The 18,129-nt window shown below is 39.0% G+C and overlaps 1 protein-coding gene across 1 annotated transcript in view; it reads left to right on the top strand.

Annotated features, from left to right (window-relative positions):
* ZFPM2 (zinc finger protein, FOG family member 2) overlaps positions 1 to 18,129 on the top strand; it is a 524,681-nt gene that overhangs the window by 488,679 nt on the left and 17,873 nt on the right. Inside the window, exon 6 of the mRNA XM_042783627.1 lies at positions 17,769 to 17,975. Within this exon, the coding sequence (XP_042639561.1) occupies positions 17,769 to 17,975 (207 nt within the window). The remainder of the gene's footprint in view (positions 1 to 17,768; positions 17,976 to 18,129) is intronic.

Here is an 18,129-nt window from a genome sequence, read left to right as displayed (position 1 = left end):
GCCAATGATTAGTTCTGCTGTACTGAACAGCAGATTGTAAGGAAAAGTAATTACAAGAAAGCTCTAGAAAAACAAAATAAAAAATGCAGACAGTGATGTAAATTATGTAAGAAGAAAACCTGCCACAAACTGCCTCCAGAATTTGAGCCTTAATAGCAAGAATTTGATTCACTGTGCATAGTGATACACAGCCAGCCTACCTATAGTCTCCTCCTTTAGTTAAGAGTTACAGAGTTCTTAAGAAGCAGGATAACATGTTCTTTGAAAAAGCAATAATTTGGAAAAATAAATATTCTTTGAGCAGCAAGGGAATATGAAAAAAATATAAGCAATCCACACCTGTGTGTTTGTTGTAAATATATTGTATTCATAGTATATGTTATCTATTACATATATAGTATGTATAATATATCGATATAATTTCAACATCAATGCTATGTTTTATATTGTGAATGTGTTTTTAAATAAATGGCATATTTTGTAGAGATATAAAATAAGATACTCAAAACTTAATACACTTTGTGAAGGCACAGAATGATGTTGACGCTAGGGAGAGAGGTTTCCAGAAAAACAAAATGCCAAGGAATTTAACCTCTTTGGCTAGTTTTTTCCTTGTGTGGATGTTTCTGGTCAAGCCCAAGGGGCAGGCTTTCTTCTAAGACAAGAGTTTCTGACCAGGCAAACCTACTGATGTTGAAACCCACCTCCTGGAGGAGACTTTGGACAGAGCACTGCTAACTGCTAGGGGGGAATAGAAAATGGAAACCATCCTTCTGAGGTGACAGACCGAGGGCTGCAAAGAGGCCCTGCCAGCTCCTTGGCACTTCCACTCTGGACCCACCCGGCCTTACAGGGGCCTGCCAGCCCTTCAACACCCCTCCAACAGTCTGCACTTTGAAACCAACTCCCTGGAGAAGTCTAATGAGCCTCCTGGAAAAAAGAAAGCAAGAAAGACAAAACAAAAAAGTGTAATGGAATTGGACAAGCTGAAAAAGGAATAGAGAGGTTCCTCTCCAGCCTGCTGCGCGGGGGCTTTCATCAGGACCCTGTAGTAGATACTGCACAAGCAATGGAAGGAGGAAAGAAGGGAATTCAAAGCAGCTTCCTATGATGAACTTGTATAATTTATTCCTCTGCAGAGCAGCAGGCACAGCGTTTCTTTTTTTTTCCCCCCTCCCCTCTTCCTTTCCTCTCCACCTAATTTTCTGAGCATTCCCAGGCTAGGCAAGAATGAAAATTAAGCATACCCAACACACAGGTCATTATGAAAGTGTGGAATGCACTCAGATTATTCATAAGCTTGCAACTTGTGTATTTGGGTGGCGATTTCCTCCCTTCTGCTTCTGATTGCTGATGAAGAATGGTATTTTAATAGGCAGATGGTAAAGACAATTACAGTTAGGGGCTCAGCTGGGAGTTACATCAGTTTATTGCAAATTATTAGTTGATAAATGCTTTTGTTTACAAGCAGAGTCTTAAGCAGCTTTGTAATCAGTTTATCAGCTGCAGGGAAAATTTTGACAACTCGCCTTTGGGGTCTAATGTCACCTCTTGGCTGGTCATTTAAAATCGAGATGGCTGGACAGCAGACTCGGTGCATCATTGCAGGCCCCATGCCACCATCACATCTCACACCTTAGAAGAACCAGAGCAAGATCCCCAGAAATGATACACAGACTCCATGAGCAAGCCTTTGCCTACTGAAGTCTCCTAAATTCTGGTACCTAAATGCCTAACCGTTGGGCTCAGGTATAGCACGAATCGTGAGGGTGGCTTAGGACTGGGCAGTGTTTGGTTCTGTTGTACCAGGGCTGCTGTGGTACATAGGGTCACACAGGTTCTGCTGTGATGAACCAAAGCTGACTCGAGGCACCTAACAATAACAATGGTAACGACAGCCCCAAGGTAGAATACCTGAGTATTCTCATCAGAACCCATCAGTTCAGGAGACACGATCCTGTCAATTTGCTGCCCTAGCAGCTTGGAATACTTCTTTATTCATAGGACAAAACTTTTTGCACATCCACTTTAACAGAAATCTGGAACTGACCACAATGACATTGTTAATTATTCTAAAAAAAAAAAAAAGAGGGCTCTTTGTGCTTCATAGAAAGAAAAGGAAATTATCCCAATGAGATATTTTCTCATCAGGAGAAGAAAAAAAAAGGGAATACAAGCTGGGAGCCAAACGGTCTGGTAGCTTTTTTTTTTTTACAAGTTTGGCCAAGCTCTGGTGATGAGGGGGCTTAGGAAGTACTCGGTTTTAACCAGCCTAGCTTTGATTTCCTTGTCTATAAAATGGGATGCTAGTATTTCCTGTTTGTCACAGAAATAATTTCTTCAGATTAATGAGTGTTTCATTGTTTGCATCCTGCTGAGACCCATATTATCTCTTGGATTTATGCTAAATGAAAGATGTAGTATTTGAAATGACATGTAATTTCATGGCTGTTGACATTAAGTTCATTTCCAGAATACTTGCGGTATTTCAGTATTTTTATAAGATATCATTACCAATATTTACTAGGTTTTTGTATTGCCATAAAGATATAGTTTAGAAAATGAGGTATTTCAAGGTCAGGAGCTCTGGTGGCATAGTGCCTAAGGCATTTGACTGCTAACCAGAAGGTTGGTGGTTCACACCCACCAGCCACTGCTTGGAAGGAAGGTTGGGCAATCTACTTCTGTAGAGATACCACCTCAGAAACCCAAGGAGGGGTCACTATGTTGTTGTTGTTGTTATGTGCCGTCGAGTCAGCCCTGACTCATAGCAACCCCTCCTTGGGTTTCCGAGGCAGTATCACTACGGAAGTAGGATTGCCCAACCTTCCTTCCGAGGAGTGGCTGGTGGGTTTGAACCGCCAGCCTTCTGGTTAGCAGTCAAGTGCTTTAGCCACTATGCTACCAGAGGTCACTATGAGTCATATCTAAATTGACGGTGTTTAAAAGTACATCCTTGAAAAGATTGACTGGATGACAAGCCTATGGAACAATTTATGGTTATCTACTTTTACTCTTCACTCTGAGAAAAGTAACTTCTGTGAGTTTAGTCAAAACAAAGCTGCTCAAACAAGTTATCTCTTACAATTGTTTGTAAAACAATCATTTTAATATGTATCTACAGAATTTATATGTATGTTTTTATTCTGGTATCCAAGGAAAACTTACTGAGCTAATAGGGAACTAACTGCTGAAGTAAGAAGGTAGACTTTATAGCTGAAATTAGATCTTCCTTAACCCACTGCCAACAATTCAATTCCGACACAGTTATGCTCGAGTTTCCAAGGCTGTAAATCTTTGTGCAAGTAGATTGTCTCATCTTCCTCCCATGGAGCAGCTGGTGGGTTTGAACTGCCTACCTTTTGGTTAGGAGCTAAGTGCCTTAACCACAGCACCACAAGATCCTCCTTATTCTCTAAAATTTTGAGAAATTTTAGAAAATCTTTAGAAATATGACTTGAGTCAATACTTGTTAAATGATATGGCATATACATACAGACAGAATCTTTCTTTTCTTTATCTCATGGGTAATGTGGGTAAGTATCACTATTCACTCATCTCCCTGCCTCCTGTGCTTTCTAATTCTGCCTCAGGAGTGAGATTTAAGGAGGGAAAGAAGAAGCCACCTATATGTTCTATGACACATTTCCCTCCCTATACTTCCTCAGGGGGCTTTCATTAAAGACCTACTTTCTACCCAAAGGAAAAAGGAAAGAAAGAACGAAATCATGTGTATGAGAGAAAAAAAATCAACCATTATCCTAAGCAAAAATGAGAAGATCAGTGGCAGGGCAGGGAAGCTAGATTCATAGAAAAGGAACAACTAGAATGGAAATAGTGAGGATGCTGACAACATGGAACGTGTAATCAATGTTCATTGAATGAACAATTTGTAGAAACTGTTAAATGGGAACCTGTTTTTCCATGTAAACTTTCACCAAAAAAAAAAAAAAAAAATCCTAAAACCATCAGAATACAATTAACTTTATTTAAACTGACCACATGGTTTAGTCAAACTTATAATTCTAATATTGGCTTGGCATGAATTTACTTATAAAACATTTGCAAGAAAACAACAATATAGTTCTCATCCTAACTTGAGCATTCAACACACAGTGTCCAGTTCCCAGTGTTATCACTGTTTCAGCAACTCGTTGATCAGTGACATCAGGGGAAGGCTGCTACAGAGGAGATGAAGAGGGGAATCCTTGATATCTTTAATTATAAATTGGGTTTTAACACAGAGAACGTAAAAAGTTGTTTGGTTTTTTTTTTTTTTCATTTTCTATCTCAAGTTAATGAAGGATAAATAGTGCATTTGGCAAATAGTTCTGCTGTGTGTCCATCCCTCTTAATTGGAAAAGGGAGAGAGGGGGGAAAAAATCTTCTATGGCCCAAATGTAACACCAAGGCGCACACTCCACAGTTGCTGATCAAGTCTGATTTTCTTCCCCTCTCCCAGGAATTGTTAGGATGTTCTATACAAATATGTCAGGAGTGTCAGCACAGGAGTGTTGAATGCCCCAAAATACCCTGCATTGCCTACACGGTACAAATGAAAAATGTTAAAGATTATTTAAAAACAGGAAAGACCTTTTGCAAAATGCCTTTGATTTATTGCTGTGCATTGTACAGATCTTTATCAATTATTCTTACTCTATTTTATTCAAAAACTATTGTAAAGTATGAGTTGGCATGTTGTTGCATACGAAAAAAAAAGCATTAATCACCTCTAAATAAGCAAGTGCGTAGATCTATCTAACAACTATGAAGTAGTTAATACATTTTTAAGCAATTTTATAAGAGAAAGAAGGTCTAAAAGAGTATTGCTTAATTATCTGGACTCCTCTGTGCTGGGCTCCCTTTTGATTGTATTAATGAAGCAGCTGGCCTATTGTTTCCCTTTAATTCCTCTATTGTTTTAAGAATATGTCACAGCTCTTTATTCTTTTATCAGGTGCCGTGCAGGAGGATCCACACAATACCTCATATTCCTACTGTATTTGCCAGTGCACAAAGAAACCTCCAAAGCGGTTTTCAAAAAAGGGGCACACATAATTTATAAGTTCTATTCCTTACACTACTCCACTGTCAAGAATTTCAACAGTATTGGATTTGAATGCATTATAAAATTTGTATGAAACAATGTGGCTACTTCTAGATATAGGTGCTGTGTTAGTGTTGCAACCCTGAAATATGTAGGCAGGCACACATGTGATGTTGAAATGGGCCAGTCACTTAGCTCTTAGGGAATTATTCTGACCAATCACCTTCCAGTTATGAGAAATTAGATTTCAGAAGCAGCATCATGTTCGATTTTCAAATTATTTTGTAAAAATGAAAGAAACAAGTGACTAAACAAATAAATATTTCTCTGATTCATCCACCTCCAGAAACATTGTGAGTGTGTGTGCATGTGTGCACACTTTCCTGTGCCCATGTCGTAAAAGGCACATCCATTCCCCAAGAGAAAGATTTTTAATTAATTTGAGTGTGCCTAAGAGTTATCAGGGTTTACTCCACAGAGCAATATATAACCTTTATTAACTAAACTCTGGTCATCAGTTGACCCTCTTTTCATATCGCTTGTGAAAAAGTTAGACTTTTATATTAGTGTAAAAACAATGCATCTTCACTTTCAACCCTATACAATGTTTCATTTATATATAATTATTTTTCCTCCAAGTTTCTATGAAAAAAAATTGCCTATGGTAAGATAACCCCAAGGGTTTGAATCACGTAGACTTTCTCTTTTTATATATGCAGTTTTTTCTTAATTTTTCCATCAAATATTACATGTTGGAAGCCATTTTATTAATATTTTTTCCCTAGAGTCCAAGTCTAATAAAGAGAAGTGAGACTTAATGAGTTAATGCTCTGTAGTAAAAGTAAAGGAGCTCTGGTAGTGTAGTGCCTCAGGCACTTGACTGCTAATCAGAAGGCTGGCGGTTCAAACCCACCAGCCACTCTTCGGAAGGAAGGTTGGGCAATCTACTTCCATAATGATACTGCCTCGGCAACCCAAGGGAGGGGTTGCTAGGAGTCGGGTCTAACGCAACGGCACATAACAACAGTAAAAGTTACTAATTTTAAGTTAAAAATATCCTTAGAAGAACATTTGGATAAATTATTATTGTAAACCACCGATTTCCTCTTGCATTGTGAATTGAGTGTGTGGGTTCTCCCCACCCCCAGCTTAAAATAAAGTTTCACACTGGTATCCCTATCTACTTGGTTGAGGCTCCTTATCCTTCTACATATTGAGGCAGAGTAATACAAAATCTAAATGCAATTTAATTGGTTCAATTTGCTATATATTTTTATGCTAAACTTAGGTGGGTATCTTGATGAGCCCAGACACAGTTGTGCTCAAGGTTTGCAGCTTCATGTTGCTTGTATTTCCTTATTTTTACAAAGCAAGTGTCTATCAATCACATAGATAAATTAGAAAGAAACATGTATAGACTTAACACGTGGAAAAGATTTTTCAGCGTGCTGTGTAATTATTAACCTGATTTTTACCATTGTAAGAAGCCGTGAATTGCAGATAGCATGCACGAAGGTAAATGCTTTTATACTGGATACATTTTGTTTATACAGAACTCTATAGGTATGGTCGAACAATATAATTGAAGCTTTGTCAGCTCTGTAACCTAGCAACAGATAATACTGTTAGGTTACTGAATTGCTCCTGGTTGACAAGTAGGGAGTATTTTTGTGTTTATCATGTTTGCTAATGATGGGATCCTTTCCAAAAGGCTTGTCTTAATCTTCATTAGAGTTTATCAGTAGAGGTCTGCATGACAGTGTGCAGACACTGATTTTATAAATAATAAAAAGTGCAAGTAAAAAATTTGGCAGGATGGTGAGATAATTAAGGCCACCGCTTCTAGTAAGAGGAGCGTGAATTTCCAAAATATAATCGAGTCTGAACTGTGACTTTATTCTTCATTATCAAAACTTGTAGTACACTTCACTGCAGTTCTGACAGCAATTATGTGAAAAATTTATACTCTTCCTGTTAGGAACCATATCTGTTTGTACAGGAACCTTGATCATAACTATTACTTAGAACACCAAGTGCATGATTTTTCAAGAACATCAAGGCCTTAGTAGTTATTACTTTCTATGGAACCTTGAAGGTATTTGTCCTTTATTTTGTGAAGGGAGTGGTGTGTGGGTGTGGAGACTGGGGAGAGTGAGTATGTTTGCAGCCTAAGAGGCAGACAAAGCGAGAATCCTAAAATAACCTTTCCATTTGGTAGAAGCGAGCCAAGTATCAGATAGCTGCTTCAGTGCCTGATGTCATCTGATAAAGATTTCATGCGCGTGCAGTGGGAATGTGATTTTTTGCTCTGCTTTGCACAATATGATATTTCCACAGTTTGGGGGCATGTAGAATTATTGATTATTCCTTATAATAAGTTACATACCTTCAAAATCATAAAAAAATCTACTGTCAAACCAAATACAATTTAAAAATTTACTAAGTTCCTAATTGAGTTATTCACTTGAAAGACAATGCTAAATCATTACAACATGGCTTTATCCATTTTTTTCCACCATTTCATTTATTTGCACAGTCTTCAAATATTAGAGGAAAAGGGGAAATTTAAAGCTGCTTTAAATGTCATTTTCTGAGTGTCACAATAGACATTTCTCTACTGAATTGTCAGAACACTTCTATGAAATATGTAATCATCGAGAAATCACTGTTCCTATCCTATACAGATTAGAGCTATTTTTCCCCTAAGTTAGTGATTCTAAACCCTGGAAGTACATGAAGCCTTCTGGGAAATATCTGAAAACATACTGAAGACTGATCTTTACTCCCAGGAATTTTGAATTTCAACTTAATTGTTCTGAGGTAGAATGTGCGTATCAGTGTTAATTCAAAGCTCCCCACGTGAACCTATACTGCAGGCCAGATTGCCAGCCAGTACTCTGGTTATGTAGAATTGTGATGCTCTTTTTAGTGTACAGCTCAGCTTACAATTTAAATACTTTTATTGTGTTTAATAATGGCAAATATATTTAATATATGGAAGGGGCTGAGACCAGTGCCTGGTACCTTGTAAGTGTGTTCTGGGTGTTCACTATTATTTATTAGCCATGTCGGAGGTAACTGAGGGCCTCTTCTTCATCCCAAATAGAGACGTTATCCTCCAGGTTGTAAGTATGCATTTAGCAGCTCTATCCCATCACTGTGTAATCTGCTTGACACTATTCCATAAAGGGAACTGCCTTGTGTAGGCTTCAGAGCCTACACAAATGTGCTAAGTATTCACTCTTTCAAGGTAAGGTGTGATATAGTGACATAGAAAATGCTAGATGGTGTTGTGACTAGGAACACCTGGTTTTGCAACCAGTGTCTGGAGCCACACTGCCTTGTTCAAATCTCATCTTCAATATCTCCTCTTCCTCCAATCCCTCTTCAGCTTTGCCACTTGAACAATTTACACTTCCAGCCTCGTGATTGCCCAATAAAATAGAAATAAAAGCCACCTCAGTGATTTTTTGGGAGAAAGCAGTAAGATGGTATACGTGGGGCAGTTAACACTGTGCCAGTGGGTACCACAACCACCACTCCAGAGAGGTGTGGGTATTACTGGCATGTTGGTCATAGAGACATAGAAACTTGCTTCCAGCTGAATGATGGTGATTTAGACGTGATATGGTCTAAGGCAGTCTTAATATAGGATGTAGGAGATCTGGTAGGGTAGTGCCTAACGCATTTGACTGCTAACCAGAAGGCTGGCAGTCTTCGTATAGGATGTAGGGAAAGTGGTTTTCCAAAATCACACACTAATAACAGTCAGGAGTGGGATCAACGTTCCCTACCCACCAGTCAACTACTAGTCTTTATACAAATAAATTTCCAGTGATGTCAGGTCCAGCTGTGCCTCATGGTTAGCATTAATTCCTTAAAACAGGATGGTTTGCCTTTGAATGGCTGTGCAAAAGATGTGTAATAAGGAGGGTATCAACCCAGCAGGTATTATTTTCTTATAGGTGCACCCAACATCTTTCTGTTTGCTTTCATATTACTCCACCACTAGTGTGGATCAGTATTGAACATTCACTTGTTTTAAATCTGTGAACTTTAAGCAAGTTGCACATGAAAACATTAATTTAGATTCCTTAAATTTCATATCCAGAAACCCACTCAACCCTGAAAGTAATAAACCCAATCAACAAAGTAACCAGGAGTTAAATCACTGAAAATTTTTGAATCTACACAGGCATTCAGAATTCACTCAAATGTAAATATTTAATGTACCAAATCAAGGAAACTCTGTCCAAGCAGTAACTTCACACTGCTGGGATGGGCTTCAAGTAGTAACTTGTTAAAGTGTGAGAGGTGAGAAGACTTAGTGGTTTTTTCAGAAGTAATACCAAAACTATAAAAATGGTATTCCTGTTGTTAGGTTTGGCTCAAAAACTTAGTATCCAAATGTTCTAGGTTTTCAATGAAATAAATGGCAGTCTTATTTTAAAGCCAAATATAAAACCCTGTTGTTTCAAAAGAACACAGGTCAACCAATGGCACAAGACACCAAAATAGGTAAATACCAGGATTATTCAGAATTTTCAAATACTCAGTTGTTCCTCTATCAAGATGAAAAGTACTGCATTACATATGATTATATCTAGCAGTGTGAGTTAAAGTTGGCTGTATTTACCATAGCTTTAAGAAACAGTCAGGTAGGAAGCGGGTTCTCTATCCTCCTCAGCTTTTTGTGGCTTGTTAGAAGCTGTATTTCTAGGAGGCACTGAATGCTGTGAATGGTTAATGCCCTCAGCTGCTAACCAAAAGGTTAGAGGTTGGGTTCCACTGAGAGGCACCTCAGAAGAAAGGTCTGGCAATCTACTTCTGAAAGACCAGCCACTGGAAACTCTGTGGAGCACAGTTCTCTTCTGACCCACATGGGATCCCCATGAATCAGAGGCAACACTAAGGCAATGGGTTTTTTAATTCTATTTCCAATTAGTTAAGATGTAGTATGTGATCCACAAACCAAGGCAGCCTTAGTGTTTTCTGAAATGAGATAGCTGCGTTTGGTGAAGCATAGATATATTTTCTCTTTGAATTCGTAGGTTTGTCTTTTCTTACTGGTGAGATTTCCCTCCTCTTGAATTTAGCAGAACAGTGAGAAATGAAAATACAGCCCCAAGCAGACCAAACCAAATGAACTGCCAGCCTTAGGCACTACACCACTAGCGCTCCCAAAAGGAGGATAGTTAACACTATATGCTGCTATTGAGCTAGTTGGTACCCTGGTAGTGCAGTGGTTAAGCACGTGTCTGCTAACCGAAAAGTCAGTGGTTCAGACCTACCAGCCACTCCACTGGGGAAAGATGTGATAGTTGGCTTCCATAAAAGTTATTGTTGTTAGGTGCCACCAAACTGCTTCTGACCATATGTCCAACAGAACAAAACACTGCCCAATCCTGCACTCTCCTCACGATCGTTGCTCTGTTGGAACCCAGCATTGCAGCCACTGTGTCCAGCTGCTGTGTCCATCCATGTCACTGAGGGTTTTCCTCTTTCTGTTAATCTTCTACTTTACCAAGCATGATGGTTCCTCCTGATAACATGTCCAAAGTACGTGATACAAAATCTCACCATCCTCACTTCTGAGGACCACTCTGGCTGTACTTGTTCCAGAGAACTCTGTTCATTCTGGCAGTCCATGGTATATTCAATATGCTTTGCCAACACCATCATCCAACTGCATCAATTTTTCTTTGTTTTTCCTTATTCGTTGTCCAGCTTCCACATGCTTATAAGGCCACAGAAAATACCATGGCTGGGGTCAGGCACACCTTAGTCCTCAAAGTGGTATTTTCACACTTTAAAGAGGTCTTTGGCAGCACATTAGCCCAGTGCAATACATCATTTGATTTCTTGACTACTGCTTTCATGGTCATTGATTGGGGATCCAAATAAAATGATATCCTTGACCACTTCAATCTTTTCTCCATCTATCGTGATTCTGCTGATTTGTCTAGTTGTGAGAATTTTTCTTTTCTTCTTGTTGAAGCATAATTCATACTGAAGACTGTAGTCTTCACTGGTAAGTGCTTAAAGTCCTCTTCACTTTTCGCAAGCAAGGTTGTGTCATCCATATATAATAGATTGTTAGTGAATCTTCTTCCAATCCTTATGCAGTGTTCTTCTTCATAGAGTCCGCCTTCTCAGATATTTGCTCAGCATACAGATTGAATAAGTATGGTGAAAGGATACAACCCTTACACATTCCTTTCTTCATTTTAAACCACAAAGTATCCCCTTTTTCTGATCGAATGAATGCCTTTTGATAGTACAGGTTCCTCATGAGCACAATTAAGTGTTCTTCAATTCCTGTTTTTCACAATATTATCCATAATTTGTTAGGATATGCACATTCAAATACCTTTGCATAGTAAATAAATTTAAAAAAGGTAAACATTTTTCTGGTATTCTCTGCTTTCAGGCAAGATCTATCTGACATCAGCAGTGATAGCCATAGTTCCACATCCTTTTCTGAATCCAGCTTGAATTTTTGGCAGTTCCCTGTTTATGTATTGCTACAAATCTTTTAAAATCATCTTCAGCACATTTTTGCTTGCATGTGATAGTAATGGTATTGTTGGATAATTTCCACATTCTGTTGGACCACCTTTCTTGGAATGAGCAGGTATGGACCTCTTCCAATAGATTGACCAGGTAGCTGTCTTCCAAATTTCTTGGCATAGACAAGTGAATGCCTTCAACACTGCATCCATTTGTTGGAACATCAATGGGTATTCCATCAATTCCTAGAGCCTTGTATTTACTAGTTTCTTCAGTGCAGCTTGGACTTTTCCCTTCACTACCATTGCTTCTTGGTCAGATGCTACCTTATGAAATAGTTGAATTATTTTTGGTACACTGACTCTGTGTATTCCTCCCACATTCTTTTGATGCTTTCTGCATCAATATTTGGCCCATGGAATCTTCTCACTCAAGGCTTGAATATTTTCTTCAGTTCTTTCAGCTTGAGAAATGCCAGGTGTGTTCTTTTGTTTTTCTAACTCCAGGTCTTTGCACATTTCATTATAACATTGTCCTTTTCCTTTTCCTTTTCCTTTTCGAGCCACCGTTTGAAATCTTCTAATTATTTTACCGTTTCTTCTGATCACTTTAGCGCCTCTACATTCAACAGCAACTTTTGCAATCTCTTCTGACCTCCATTTTGGTCTTTTTATTTTTTCTCCTTTCCTGCCTTTTTCATGAAACTTATCTGATCTTCTTCCATTATTGGTGTACAATGCATCAAATCTATTCTTGAGATGGTCTCTAAATTCAAGTGGGATATACTCAAGATCATATTTTGACTCTCATGGACTTGTTTTAATTTTCTTCAACTTCAACTTGAACTTGCATATAAGCAACTGATAGTCTGTTCTGCAATTGGCCCTTGGCCTTGTTCTTATATATGTATTATATGTATACATGAGAATCACTAGAGGAGGACCTATATGCATCACTAAGGAATTATGTGAAAATACAGCTTCTGATTCAGTATATCTTGGGGTGGAAATTTAAATTCTCAGCAGGGGGTTGAACCGGAATGAAACAGTTCAAAACTCTGTGTCTAAATCATGTGGTTCTGCCACTTACCATTTTTCTAGCTTTTAGTAAGTTAATTAAATTTTCCAAGCTTTAGTTTTTTGAGCTCTAAAATGAGAAAAATATCACCTATCTCACAGAATTGTTGAAAGGATGAAAATAGATGAACGTTTAAACCCCTAGACTATCTGGATTAAGTAGGTACTCCTAATTGATACCTATCATTGATATTGTTTGTGGTTAAAATACCAGCTTTACTGCCTAGTTAATGACATCACCATCATCTGCTTTCCCAAATCAGAAACCTCCCTGTTATTCTCAATAGCTTCTTCTCTCTCACTCACCCCATGTAACCATGCCAGTCCTCTTTCAGCCATGTCCATTGCACCTGGCTCTTTTCTCCAACACAATTTATACTTCTCACAACTGAACAAGTACAACAGCTTCTAAATATCACTCCTGGTAACATGTTATAACCCTTCAATCAATTCTCACTACCCTGAGATCTATATTCTAAGAAACAAAAAATCTGTGTCAAAAGTTTCTTCATTAATTTCACTCAAATAAATATATACCAAGTGTGCACCATGAGCCAGACACAGCTGGCCGTACTCACAGTCCCACACCCTGCCCTAAACTTGTTTTTCCAGGCTTATAACTAGTGGGTTGCTGGTAAATTTTTAACATCTGGTCCTTGGAGCAGAAGAGAAGGTGCTAGTGATTTGTACCATTTGCCAGTGTCCATGGTGAGTATAAATACTCTCACTGTGGCTGATTTGAAGCTGACAATGTGGCATCAACCAACTTGCAAAATTCCCCAAAATATAACACTTCACTCTCGTGATCCAGAATGAGATGGCTCTAGAACAACACTCCTCCTAACCCAGCCTGAATCCCTCTTACCATGAGCTTTATTCAGGTTCCCTGGCCTCCAAACCACTACCAGGCCAGTCAGGCTCTTCCATGACTCTGCACTTATCAGGGGTTGATTACCCAATAATCAAGGTAAAGCCAAACCCAAACCCATAGCCATCAAGTCTGTTCTGACTGGGTGACCCTGTAGGAGGGAGTAGGACTGCCCCCATAGGGTTGCAAATCTTTATGGAAACCGATTGTCACATTTTTCTCCTGTGGAGCATCTGGTGAGTTCACACTGCTGACCTGTTGGTTTGCATCCAAATGCTTTAACCACTGCACCACCAGAGCTCTTTATAATCAAGGTAAGCATGGACTTACTAGTGCTTCCTTACTAGTCTGTAGTGAACAGTTTCATATGTGTTCATGTGAAATAGTTCACTACAGATTAGTGAGTAAACACGAATAACCCCTGGCCTTACCCTGCTTAGGAGCTCTGGTAGCATAGTGCCTAAGGCACTTGACTGCTAACCAGGAGGCTGGTGGTTCAAACCCACCAGCCACTCCTCGGAAGGAAGGTTGGGCAATCCTACTTCCGTAGTGATAACTGCCTCGGAAACCCAAGGAGGGGTCGCTATGAGTCGGGGCCGACTCGATGGCAAATAACAACAACAACTTACCCTGCTTACTGGGTACTCTGTAAATTATGTATTTGAATAGAGGTTTTGGTTCTGTAGGCAGGTGCTATAGGTTTGGGAGAGACACAGATGCCAGCCATACATGGAAGCAGAATCTTTGATGTAGTGAAAAATGTGCAGTTGTTCCTACAGGTTAGTAAGTAAGCACAAGTAAGTGAATGCTTACTTTGCTGGATGGGTAATCTAAACACTGGGCCTTGCACACATGCTCATATCTTTACCCATAATGATGTACCTGCCAAGTGCATCTCTACACACCTTTCTGCTATGGTTCTTCAAAAGTCAACAAAAACATCACCTTGGATGGCTTGCCCAACTCTCCAAAAGAGGGTCAGTTACCCACTCCTGCCACGTTTTGTTTCACAATGACTTCCATTTTGTGCTATTGTAGTTATCTCTACGTATGCATTGTTTCTGTATCTGTGAAGTTGTAGTACCCAGCCTAGTACTCAGCAGCCAGTTCAATGAGTAGCTGATGAATGAATGATTTGAAAGATTAAATCCTAACTAAGAAAACTGACTTTCTCATCAAGTCTCCACAATCAATTTTCAGTCAGGTTCAACCTTTTAACGTGATATGCTTTGGCTAAAGTATAAAATGAGATAAAGTGATAAAAATGTAAATTATGAAATGCTAGTGAGTACATCAGAAAGCATAGATATGTATAGATATGTATCGCAACTGTCAAGATGTTTAATAATGGAGAACAATATTCCTTTTGCACTTAATCTTTGTGCAATTTGATTGATTGATTGGATCTTTTTTATTCCAGTTTTGAGCACAGTATTCTGAGTCTTTCTGCTGTGTAACCCAGCATTATGATAAAGATTAGCTGTGAGTGGATACCTTCTCTAAAACCTGTATTTCTCCTGGGGCACCTAATTCCAAACATTTTCCTACTTTTGTGAAAGATACCCAGAGCTGGATTTACCAATAAGGTAAAGGTCATCCCTGAAGATCAGTGACTCTGAAAAACCAGGCTAGGAAGCAAAACTGAACTGAGACTCCTTGCTCCGCCTCCCCACCTCCTTATTACACAGACTCACTTAATGAAGTGTATCCCAGAGGAAAGATAAGGGGCACATGATTACCTTGTCTACAGCTGTAAGTACTTTGGATCTGTGTGCACATCAGAGAAGGCACAGCTGCCAAATGCACAAGGCTTCTGGGGGAAAACGGTCAACGGCAGAAATTCACCACTTAGCACTTTGCAACTCTCATCCGATTCCACAGTCACACAGTTGAGCTTATATCATTTATAAATAATTAATGGCAAAGGGAATCTGTTGTATTCCACTTTGGTAAACTGGTATGCTCTCAGACACAGTGTCACAATGAAAAAGAAAATCAGTTGTTTTCAACTATTTTAGTATATTTGTGTTTTATTTGAAACTTTCGAACATCCCTGAGGTTTGTAATCGTGGCTTCGTTTTTCCATAAACATATACTTTCATCAGTGCTGTTGGTTTGCTTACCTTTATAGTTACTCAGCTGTTTTAATTAATTGTCCAAGGTTTCCCTAAAACAGAGACCCAGTTCTTCTGTATGACTGTACCATATCATATGCTGTTATTTCTGTTCCACTAGATTTTTTTTTTGCCACAAGTTGTTTAAAAACTATAATCTCTTTGAGGGTGAAAACAATGAAGTGCAGTTGAAAAGACAGCTATGTGAAAGATAAACAGCAATATTACTTATCAAAATGGGTACAATTTTTACCCGCTTAATGAGTACAACATACAGCCTTGCAATATATACACAATGAGAAAAAAGGCTTCCAACATATCAAATATGCCACATTATTGCAGGCATGATTGTATAGGATACATATCTAGGCTAAGAGGGTAGATAACAAAATATAAGTGCTTTGCCTGTCTAAACATGTTAAATAAATGAGCATTTGCTATCGTGTTCCAATACATTAGAAGATGTACTTGCATAGTTAATTTTCTCTTTAATGCACCACACGTGATCATTTGAAGTGCAGCACTAGAGCGTATCTTAGTATTTGAAGAAAGGTTCTTTTCATTTAAACAAATCTTTATTTAAATAAGCCTGTTTGAAAAGAATCTTTGGTATATCTTCTTTTCAGGAAGTTCAACCAGGGTGAATGGAGATAAAGAAGGTACGTTTTATAAAATATAAGTACAGATCACTCAGACACCCCCCCCCAAAAAAAAAAAGTGATAGATATAAGGAGAATAAACCTACCTAGAAATTAATTTTAACTTTCTGGGTGGTAGGTGCTTTTGTTTACTTCTTTTATAGATTTGGGGATCTGGCATTGATGAAATAAAAATATTTTAGGAAGAAAGAAAGTAAATAGAGAGACAAAGTAAGAGAAGAAAAAACGTCTTTCACAAAGCTCTGAAAGAGTAACTGCAAAGACTCATCTGAAATAAGTCGGTGGTGGGGTCCCCACAGTGGGTCCCTACAGTCCTGGACGTTATACAGTGTAATAGAATGGTTAATGAGCCAGGCGAGCCTTGAAGGCAAAAACTCTTCACACATTATGTCTACATAGGTAGTCCCTGACTTCGTGATAATCTGTTCCTATCACTCTGTCCTAAGTCAGTTCTGACGTTAAGTTGAATACTAATTCTTTTTTGTAGTTGTTGTTTGTTTCCTTTGTTACTGCCTTTTATTATTTATTATCAGTGTCTTTATAAATCCAATCAGTGGCATGATATCTTTTGCTAGACCTATTGTTAGGGGGCAGTGCAAGCGTTAAGGGTAGAGAAACTTGAACAACTTAGCTTTGAATTAACAAGTGATGCTTCTTACGGTATGAAACATGGAATAAGATCGTGCTATAGGCCTGGTCTATGATGAAGTCGGTGTCAATGTCAAACAGCGATGTCAGAGTTGTAATGGCTGCTGAGCACATGTGCAGTTTATTGTCGTATGTCACTAGAGTTGAACACCCCAACTTTCTATCCCTTAATTTTCCAACACCAACACTGACTTCATTGCAGACCAGACCAAAGTCTGCTATACAATAAATCATAAAATTGAATGTCTGCAAGTGACCATCTGAGAATGATAACAGCAGGTTGCTTGCTGCAGCACTGTATGTAGTACCTACTACTAATGATATAGTGTACCAAAAAAAATGGGTATTTGTAAGTGCAGTTTGTTGTAACTTGAATATGCCTTAAGTCGGGGACTACCTGTATATAAATTCTTAGTCTTCTCCTAATGAGCCCTGGTGGCACAATGGTTAAGCGCTCAGCTGCTGAGCCAAAGGTTGACATTCTAACTCACCCAGTGGCTTCAGGAGAGAAAGACTTGACAGTCTGCTCTGTAAAGATTACAGACTGGAGAACCCTGTTGTGCCATTCCACTCTGTCACCTAGAGTCTCTGGGAGTTAACCTCAATTCATCGACACCTAACAATAGTAACAGTCCTCTCCTGCTATTGGTCACTGAACAGCTCAACTAATGCAAGGATTACAGTTTTCCACAGAGGAGAGGAGTGTAGCTGCTATCTTGATCAAACACCCTGCCCCAGTAGAAACTGATGAGAAAAACGTGAGAAGCCACTGTTGACATCAGTCCAGAGCATGGCAGGCTCAAGCATTCTCTGTCAATTCCTTCTCACTCTTTTTTCTTCTTCCAGGGGGTCAGCTTTGGTGCACAACTACGAAGGCCATCTCAGAGGGGGAAGAGCTAATTGCCTTTGTGGTGGATTTTGACTCAAGGCTACAAGCTGCCAGTCAGATGACTCTTACAGAAGGGATGTACCCTGCACGCCTGCTTGACTCAATTCAGCTGCTTCCCCAGCAAGCTGCCATGGCGTCTATTTTGCCTACAGCTATTGTCAATAGTAAGTGCTGACAACTGTAGCCCAGCTTTGTAGAGATGATGGGTATTTATGGGAGAGAGAAAAAGTATCTACTGACAGGCAACTGAGGCGGACATTTTTCTCCAGTGTTGTGGTTTTATTTCATTCTTTCTCTAACTTCATTTTTTTTCAAGTT

This window comes from Orycteropus afer, unplaced genomic scaffold (genome assembly GCF_000298275.1).
Source record: "Orycteropus afer afer isolate SDZICR_OR568_19922 unplaced genomic scaffold, OryAfe1.0 scaffold00021, whole genome shotgun sequence".
Lineage (NCBI taxonomy): Eukaryota > Metazoa > Chordata > Mammalia > Tubulidentata > Orycteropodidae > Orycteropus > Orycteropus afer.
The sequence above is the reverse complement of the archived record's forward strand: the minus strand, read 5'-3'. Positions and strand labels throughout refer to the sequence as shown.